The 9469-nt window shown below is 53.3% G+C and overlaps 1 protein-coding gene across 3 annotated transcripts in view; it reads left to right on the forward strand.

The window, feature by feature from the left end:
• CLUH (clustered mitochondria homolog) overlaps positions 1-9469 on the forward strand; it is a 41297-nt gene that overhangs the window by 7407 nt on the left and 24421 nt on the right. The window contains exon 1 of one of the 3 annotated variants that reach the window (XM_017730907.1): positions 4358-4427. The exons of 1 other annotated variant lie outside the window; for it this stretch is intronic. In XM_017730907.1, the coding sequence (XP_017586396.1) occupies positions 4373-4427 (55 nt within the window). In that variant the 5' untranslated portion in view covers positions 4358-4372. Of the gene's footprint in view, positions 1-4357; positions 4428-6031; positions 6958-9469 lie in introns of those variants that run through there. One more of the 3 variants, XM_008631066.2, reaches the window with a different exon arrangement.

Below are 9469 nucleotides of genomic sequence, written 5' to 3' on the forward strand. Positions count from 1 at the left end.
CGGGGTGCGGGAGCGGAGTTCGTTCCGGGCACCGCGTGCTGCTGCCCACGCACGGACATGGGTGTCCCGGGGCTGGTGGGCAGCAGAGGGCTGGATCCTCCTGGAAGTTTGGGCTGCGGGCGCCACTGACATGTTAAAAAATACTCAGGAGCAAGAGCTTTCCTAGAAAGGGCAGAGGCTTGTTCGATATCTCAGATGGAAATTGCAGGTTTTAACTAGTTATTTGCTGGCTGTTCTTGCTCTGTGTCGGAACCTGAGTGGCTTAGCCAGGAACAAGGTGCAGCTCCTGACTGTTCTCAGTGCCAGCTCCCAGGCAGGCACCGACCCTGAGATGTTTCCACCTGCCCCGGGTTTGCTCAGTTTCATGCTTCCTATCTTAAAGAACTTAAAAGCCTAAGCTCCCATCTCAGCCTCAGCTTTTTTGTGATCTCTAAAGTACAAGCAAGAGGGGTAGAAGCAGCGTGCCTTGTGGCTGATCTTCATCCTGAGGCACACAAATTCTCTGATTGACCCACATGTCACTTCCATCCCCCCCAATTTTATGCTGTCGAGGTGGATTTTTGAAGTTTGTCACCTAAAGCAAAGTTCACTGGCATTTGGTAGTGGAGCAGGTTGGATGCAGTTCAAGAGTGGGAAACTCAGTGCTGATAGTCTCCCCCTCTCAGCCACGTGCTGGATTTTGAAGCAAGAACACGCCTGCAGTGCCAGCAACTGGGTTAAAAAGTTATGAAGTGTAATCCCTGCCTCTCTGGCCACAATTGATTGCTGAGGGAGGATGGAAGGTGGAAAAATCCTTCATGTGTTTCGGCAGTGCACAATTGCTCACGTGGGATCTGGGGAGGAGCAGAGGAAGGTCTCATCAGGGAGCCAGGTTCCACGGGAGTGGGATCAGCCTGGCCACCTTGGCATCGGCCTCACGAGCTCTGGTTCCTGGGCCAGGGGCAGTCGGGCCCCACTCTGGTGCTCCCACCGCTGTGTGTGGCCTGCAGAGCAGCTGTGCAGGCACTGGCTGGGTCTGAAGGCAGCTGTCAGTACCTGGAGCCATGGGCAGGCTGCGAGTGGGCTCCTCGCTGCAGAAACCCACCCCTGAGCTGTGCCAGGCACCCAGGCTGGGGTGCTGGGCTCTGTGCCAGGTGAGAGGGCTGATGGCTGCTGCTCTCTACCCCCAGCTAGAAACTGTTGAGACTACTCTGTCCTGAGTGCAGAAACACAAAAGCATGGACAATTGGGGTTCCTATAAAGATTTCTGATGGGTGCAGTTTTGGGTTAAGTTACCTTTCCTGTCAGCTAGTGTGAGATCAGAGAGAGCCATTGTGTGCAGCGTTTCTTGGATTATTTTTATTCCTACAGTCTTCATGGCCTTAGAACAAGTTTCCCACATACAAGTTTAGCAGTGCTTCTAGCAACCATAAAATGCCTTTCAACCTTGCCTTGCCCAGATCTGTTTTTTCCTAGCTCAATCCCTCTGTCCCTGAGCTCCCCAGCCACCCCTGCACTCAGCCACATCTTCTGTTAGAGCAGCGGAGAATGCAGGTGTTAATGGCAAACTGCTGTGGAGGCAAGTGTAGCTGTGCGTTAGCAACAAGGTCAGAAGGCTGATTCTTAATCTGGGAATCTGCTATCACTATCTGTTGCCCGACCTTGGAGGTTTGCCGGTGTTTTGGAAAGGGCTGAATTGCTGGCAGTCGGGGTTTTAATATGCAGCTCTAACAGGCTTGTGGGGGGACAGTTGGAGAAAAGTTGTGCAAGAGAAGTCTGATCACTGCTACAAGGTTAAGAAGAGGAAAAGAGTGTGATAACACAGCATCTGTATGGCCAGATGAGGGATGGGAACCAGAGGGGATCATGTTCGGGGCTGTTCTGTCAGTGGGTAAGAGCTGAGCTCCCACTGGAAGCTCTCTTGCTCTGCCTGAGCAGCCTTGCTCCTGGGTTTCCCAGCTGAAAAGTGGAAGTAAGTAGGTCAGGAACATGCACTGGGATAAATCCACCTGCAGACTCAGAACTGCCTCGTGCACGGTAAAACCAGCACCGTGTTGCAGAGTCCTGTGTTTACCTTCATTGTCTGTACATGACTAAACTTGGCAGCACACCCCTCTCCTGGCGCAGCTTCCCAGCACTTGCTTTACTTTCCTGCATTGTGCTCCATTGGTTGTGCTGGAAAGTTATTTCTAGAAGCTTTACAGGTCTGAAGTTCATGCATTTTTTTATTTGCATTTGAGAAGCAATGACAGTCCTTGGGGCAGTGCTTGGACAGCGTGCCAAAGATGAAAACCAACATGTGGTTACTCCTGTGGTGGCAGTGGCTGTCACTCTTGGCAGTAGGTCAGGTTTTTGCCATAGTAGCAAGGCTATCTTGGGATTAGCTTTTTGCTAATGCATGGTTGATTGCAGAGCTCGCACATGCCCCTTTGCCAGTGGAGCTTTCTGTTGCATTCTGCCTTTCTAAGGTTATTGAGTCTGGGACGGGCAGTTATCTGCTATTTTCCTGACAGGCTGGCGTAAAGGCACTTGCACAGTGGACAAACCTTCCCTCTTTGGTTGGGGAAGCAGATCTATGCTTGCAGAAGTGCATGTTCTTTCCTCCAGCTAAAGAAATAACTGATGTGGTGCTCAGCAGCCACTTGACCAGTTTAAAGGGAAAAATCCCATGAAATGGACCACTGAAGCAAGGTTCCCTATAAGTGATATTGGAGTAACGACATATTTTCATAAAAAGCATTTCCTTAGTTTGTCTTTCACTTTAAAGAGAAAATCTCTACTGCAAGCTGTTGAAGAGGCTGCAGGCTCAGAGAAGTTGTATGTAGTTATATCCAAAGATGTAAAACTGCAGGATCATTAATCTTGCCCAGTGCTCCAGCGGGTCAGATCAGCCTGACACCAGCCCTGCTTCCCAGGTTCCCCACTAGCCACCCTCCTGCCCTTGGGGCTGGATGAGACTGGGAATGGTAACGTGGATCCTGGCTGTTAGCAAGCTGTGCCGTGCTGAGTGTCCTGCGTGCTCTGTCTTTGCTGTTGGTGTCCCTGGAGCCTGCGAAGTCTCCACAGCCTGGAAGCTCAGCTGCAGGTTGGGCTGGGGCTGAGGTGGGCTGTGGTCAACTCGGGTTAGGGCACTGTGCGAGGTAGGGTGGGATCACTCCATGTCCCTGGCGGAGGGGTTCCTATGGGACAGGCAGGTTTCCCAGGCTGCTGCTGGCAGCACACTCTTGCAGGAGCAGGCACCCAGCCATGTCCCCAGAGCTGTGTGTGGCCTGGGCAGCCGGCGTGGGGTGGCCAGGGCGGCTGTGGCCGATGGGCACAGCTGCGCCGCGGGGCACAGGAAGGCAGCCGGAGCTGCTGAGGACATCACAGCTGTCAGATCTCCCTTGCAAACCCTCCCCAGAGACCAACAGGTTAGTTCTCTGCTCTTGCTGTCCCAGTAGCTTTCTGGAACTAAGGTATGTGCAAGAGTAAGGCACAGAGATTTGGAGAATCATCAGCGGGTTCTTGGTTTCTGTCTGAAATACAATTCCTTCCTTCAGTTCTCCTGAAATTTGAGAAACATGCTTCTCCTGACACCATTAATGTTTTTGTTGGTGCTGATCTTTGCACTTTGCATTAGTTCTACTCTTAGCACCTGATTTCTGTGATGTTTGAATTGCATGTTATTGTAGCAGGGTCACCCAGACAGTCAGCTTCAAGGCTAGGATCCTGAAAAGTTTTGACCAGACAGAAAGTTTACAAATGAATTTAAATGTAGTTACCAGATGTGGAGAATGCAGGGTGGGTAACTCAGGGTGCCAGATGCAAAGCACAAAGCATATAAGCACCTGTAAGTGCTTGAGCCAGCAGCTGTGAGACCCCATGGATATCCTGGGGCTCGGCCCTGCCGAGAGCACCGCAGACTGCAGCTTCACCATGCTCTGCTCTCTCTGTGAGCCGGTCCCAGTGGTGTGAAGCTGCTGAGAAATAAATGCAGAGCTTGTACCTTTGCCCACAGATGGTCTGAGAATCAATTTGAGTTTGATGATGGCGGTAGAGCAACTCTAATGTTTCACTTATTAAAAGAAGTCCTTGTTGTACCTAAAGTGCTGGAAGTTCCTGGGAAGCTGTGGTTTCCTCAGAGGAGGCAGAGGGAGGCAACTCCACGTCTCCCACCTCCCCGACGGGATATCCTGCAGAAATGTTTTCATTAGGGCCATCTCTGGAGCTAATGCCTATTCATTTAGTCAATTTATTTGGATTCATTAAAGTATTAATTTAGTTTAATTTATTATTCAGCTAAAATTAAATTTGCATTTGTTGTACTGACACCAGCCTTCACAGGTTAGAGCTGACACGTACACACTGCTGTGAGCTTGCTTTGGCTGGAGTCGAAGAAGTGCAGCTCAGCTTCATGAGACCTGACCAGGTGCTTCTCAGAGATTTCTCCTCTTCCCAGAGGTCTCTTGGTAAGGAGGAAGAGTTGAAGCTGTCAGTGCATGTGAACTCCTTCAAAAATCACAAATCACAAGAAAAACATGATACTCGTGATCTGAAAGTGCTGGCTCATGGGACTGAGGGGTACCCGATCGTGGGGCTCCAAGGCCTGTCCTGTGCCGGAGGAGTGACTGTGGTGGTCCTGAGGGTTCCTTGCTTACTGGGACAGGAGCTCAAATGAGTTGGAGTGGGAGAGACTTCTCTTCCAATTCCTTTTCCCTTTAAAAGGACAGCAGAAGCTGGCCAGGGTTTCTGTGGAGAGCTACTGGTCTGTTTCTCAGTTTCTCCTGGAAAGGGGCTGGCTGACTCCAGGGGCTGCTCCTGGGCCTTACTGGGGCTGCTGTTGGAGAGGGGGTTGCCCTGTCTCTGCATGTGCTGTGTTGGCCTTGAGCAGGGACCACATGAGCTGTGTGGTCCTGACTTTGTTGTGGTTCTGATGTTTTTGTGCTAGGGATGTAGCATGTAATTTTCTTCTGCTTGGTGCAGAGTTGTGTCCCTTCCCGCCCATGAAGCCGTGCTGAGTGCTCACGAAAGCTTTCCCAGGCGGGTCCAAGGCTGGTCTGTTTAGGCTGCAGCTCTTACACATCACATCATGTTTGAAAGATCTGGCTCTTCGTGTGTGTCCCACGAAACAGGGACCACCAAAGGGCCCATGTGGCTGAGAGTGGAGCAGCATGCGTGCCAGCACACGGGATGCACACAGGTGTGCAGAGGGGCTCTGAGGCCTGGATGATGCTGCTGATGGAGGGTGAGGAGCAGGCGGCTGTGGCACAGCCTCACTGGAGGTGAGCAATGCCCTATTTGGCTGCAGCCTCCCCTGGTGCTTGGAGAAAGCTCCAGTTCCATAATAAAACTGCTTCAGTTGCCGTGATTTTCTTAAAGTAGCATGGAGAGAGGCGAGGTGTTAGGGGATTGTATGTGTGGTTTTGTGGTTTGTTTGTGTTTGATATGGCAGAGCAGCGTGAGAAGAGAGAAAATTCGTCTAGAAACTACTTACTGGTTCACTGCCTGAATGCTTTGTGCTCGCCTGCTTAGTATGGATGGCTGTGCTGGGCCTGGGCGTGCCATAGTAACTGCCCTCGCCTTGTAATTCAATGCATCTCACTTGCTCAGGTTTGGCACAGCACTCGTCCCAGGCTGCACTGGTGTGGCACTCGAGATCGGGCTATTTATAACCACTCCAACCCCAGCCAGCATCCCCCTGTGAGTGCCTGGGAACCTGTCAGAGCCCGGCTGTGCTGCGGCACGGCAGGAGAGGAGAGGAGAGCTGCAGCTGCGGGAGCTGCTCCAGGCCTGGCGGGTGTTGTGGCAGCTGGGGACAGGGGCGAAGGCGTGCGGTGGATGAAGGTCTCCAGGCAACGTTCTGGGGGAGCTGCTGCAAGCCCAGCATTCAGTTCTGGTGAGCACACGGGACGTGGGATCCTGTGCAGAGGCAGCTGCTGGTCCTCTTGTGTCCTGTCACCCTGGGGCCAAGTAGGCATTCTTTTTGGAGAAGGCATCTGACTGCAAGAAGGCAGCGGAGGGCACGGGCTGCGCGTGGGAGTGTGCCTTGTGGGGACTTCCGTGTATGTGTGAAACACAGCTGACTGCTCTGATCCACGCTGCATGAGCCAGGCATGGGAAACAGCCTTTTTGCAAACTGCTGCAGGCAAGTCACCGATCTCCTCTTCCAGCCACGCAGCTCTGGCTCACCTGACGAGAGGTCGCCCCTCTTGCCAAAGTCTCCCACAAGCTGCACTGTCTTCTCGGAGATGCCAGAAGCTGCCCAGTGTGCTGGGCTGTATCCAGACATCATCCCCAGTGAGGCGGTGACTGGAAACCTGCAGAAGGGCACCAAATACATTCAAGACCTATCTGAGACCAAGGACAAAGAAGGAATGGTGACAGTTTGTGATAAGAGCAGTTTGAGCCCTGGCGTTGGCACAGTTGGCCTGCTCCAGCGGACAGAGGCATCCCATGCAGTGACTGTCCTTCCAGCCGACCTTGGGGACAGGCCGGCAGGGCTGGTTGATCATGCTCAGTCACTTGAGGCCTGCCAGAGCTGTGTGAAACTTGAGGACAGAGGCTTAGCCCACAGATCCTGCCGCCGGGAGGAGCACGTGGCAGCAGCTGACAGCGACGCGGGCTCTGGAGCGCATTCCGCTGGCCAGGGCCACGGCGAGGGGCGAGCGGCCGTGCGCTTAGACACAACCCCAGTGGCTCCAGACGGTGTGCTGGAGTGCAGAGGTCCTGCACCTTCCCCAGGGAGCCCTGGGATGCTGTCCTCTGCTCTGCCAGCAAGTGCGGGGAAAACCCTGCCGGCTCCAAGTGCAGTTGTGCTGCCTGTCCCCCCCGGTGAGGTGTCACCTGAGGCTCGGGACACAAGTGCTGGTTTTGTGACAGAGCCTACCACCTGCCCCAGCAGAAGGTCAAGCTGCCCTCTTGATTCCCAGGCACAGGTTCTGCCCTCAAAGCAGCAGCAGCAGAAGAAGAAGAGGGGGAAAAAGAAGCTCCTTCTCCCAGGTGCTCAGCTCAGTCCCAAGGGCTCTGTCCTGCTGCATGGAGCCAAAATACTGTATGCCCTTAACGGGGGTGGGTGGCCGTGTGTGCCCATGGGATGGGGCAGCACAAAGGAGAGGGGAGGGGAGCAGAGGTGACACTTTAACTTCACGGCAGAAGGAGGAGGAGGGAGGTGGCGAGGTATCCCACCTGGGTGTGTACCACAGAGGCACCTGTCTGTGCCTTGTCCATGTCAGCAAAGCAAACTTAAGGACGTTTTGCTTATCTTTTTCTCAATTCATAAGGCAAATCCCTCTTTTGTTTGTGACTGCAAACATGGTCCTTGTAAAGGATGGGAGCACATCTGCCCAGCCCAGCTTGCAGCAGCTTGGGTGGGAGTGTGCAGCTGTGACGGGCCACACTCGGCTGCATCTGGCTTTCCTCCTCCCCCACTTCTCCACAAACTGGCACAGCACGGCTGGTGTCCACACCAGCTTTTCTTGGGGGATACCAAATGGTAACTCAGAGAGGCTTTTGTCCTCACCAGGACTTTGAGGATATGAGGAACAGTTTATTTTTTAATCACGAGGTCAAATTTTGCCTCTCACTATATTTTTTGTTCAATCTGTGTGCAGTGGCTGAATTTTGGTCTCAAATGCTGTCTTGTGGTGTACCTGGTGGCATGAGGGGATGTGTAGTGTGACTGACCTGTGGCTTAGTTTGTGGTTTAGCAACCTGTTTGCTTTCCCTGTGCCCATTGGCACACCAGTGGCAGGTGTTCAGGCTACAGCTGCTTGGGGGACTGCAGAAACTGTGTTACACTGCTTGGAATTCGAAATACCTTTGAGGAGGGAAAGGCAGAAATTGGCCCTCAAAATGGCACTGGAGCTGATAATAAGAAATGCATTCCAAAAGTTGGTGCTGGAAAAGGTAGGGGGTTTAATTTTTAGTTTCGTCCCTCTAACAATTTCTAGTAGTAGGGAAGGAAACTCCTCACTGACAGAGCAGTCCCTGCAGACCAGGCTAGCTGCCAGCAACGTAATGTCGCTGACTTCTTGATCTGATAATCTTCGAAAAGGATTTGTGTCTGACTTTGGTTTAGAAGATTTGTTTGAACATAAATTAGTTATTAACTAGCTGTTCCCAGGATCTGTGCTGTCTATCATGGTGTGCAGCCAGCAGGTTTCGGGTTCAGGTGTGTGCCCTCCCTCACACCGGGATCTGAGCACTCAGGGTCACCAGGTGCCTGCCACTGCAGCCTGGCTGTAAATAGGAAGCGTGATTAAAGCAGGCCCTGTCACCTTGGCGTGTGAACTCCTTGTCGAGACACAGAGATGAAACCTAATCCTCAGTGTGATCCTTTGTGCCAGGTGTGACCGCAGACGGGCGAGCGTGGCCCCGGTGCAGTGCCCGGCTGCCTCCTGCTCTGCTCTGCTCTGCAGGGACTGCTCGCGCTGTGCCCAGGGCAGCAATGAGAGCATCGTGTCACAGCTCGGCCGCCAGCCAGCACGGGCCAGAGCCCAGCAGCCTCCACCACACCTGCGGGTACAAACTGCAGGTGGAGTGCAGGAGGAGGGTCCTTGCTGGGACACAGGCGCATCCCTTGGAATGACAGGGGAGACCAGAGGTCACAGCCTTGGGTCGAGACCACAAACGTGCATCTCGAGGCCGACGTGCTCCGGCAGGGATCTCGGTCTGCAGCAGTGAGCAGGGCGGTGAGCGGGAGGAGCGGCCGGGTTTGCCCCCGGAGCGGGTGGAACTGCTTCCCTGTGACTCAGACACCTTCCCTGAGCCATCCGGGGTGCAGCGCATGGCAGCGAGAGCCGGCAGCCAGACACAGCTCTTCAAGTGAGAGCAAGGAACAGGAGAGAGGTCTCTGCAGGTATCTCTAAGGTCTTCCTGTGCCTCCTCCTACCATCTGGAGTAGGCTGAAATCCTGTGAAATCCACGAGTGCCCCATGATGTGCCTCCCTCTGCACCGGCACTACTGAGGCTGCGGCACAGTCAGGCTGCGGCGGGTGGGAGGAACCGGTGACCCACTTTAAGGCAGGTGGGTGCAGCTCTGCTTCCCTCGGGGAGCACATGTGGTGAGTCAGCACCCGGCAGGCAGCACAGCCTCCTGGCCAGCTTCCTTCAAACATACCCGTTCATTACGGAACTCCTCTGGAAAGCCTTGCCTGGCTCACATCCGAGGGTTAACCTGCTGCACAGCAGATCTTTCTCAGTCTAGACTTAACTTCTGTTTCTAAACGTAAGACTCTGCTGGTTTGAGCTGGATCCTCTGGCATAAGGAGGCATGAAGGTGTTGCCTCTACGTGTCTCTTGTCACAAAGAGCAGAGCTGTGCCTTCATTCAAGTAAGGGAAAGAAGGCGTGAGCATCTTGTATTTCTGCAGACTAGGAACAGTCTTCTGATTTCTGAAACACTTGGTAGTTTGTGGATCTGACACCACTGAGCAGTGAAAAGCAGAAGTGTGGTCCTGATTGGTGACTTTCCCTTGCTGCATTCAGATTTTCCTGTCTTGCTTTGCTTTGCT

This window comes from Corvus brachyrhynchos, unplaced genomic scaffold, assembly GCF_000691975.1.
Source record: "Corvus brachyrhynchos isolate BGI_N302 unplaced genomic scaffold, ASM69197v1 scaffold283, whole genome shotgun sequence".
Classification (NCBI taxonomy): domain Eukaryota; kingdom Metazoa; phylum Chordata; class Aves; order Passeriformes; family Corvidae; genus Corvus; species Corvus brachyrhynchos.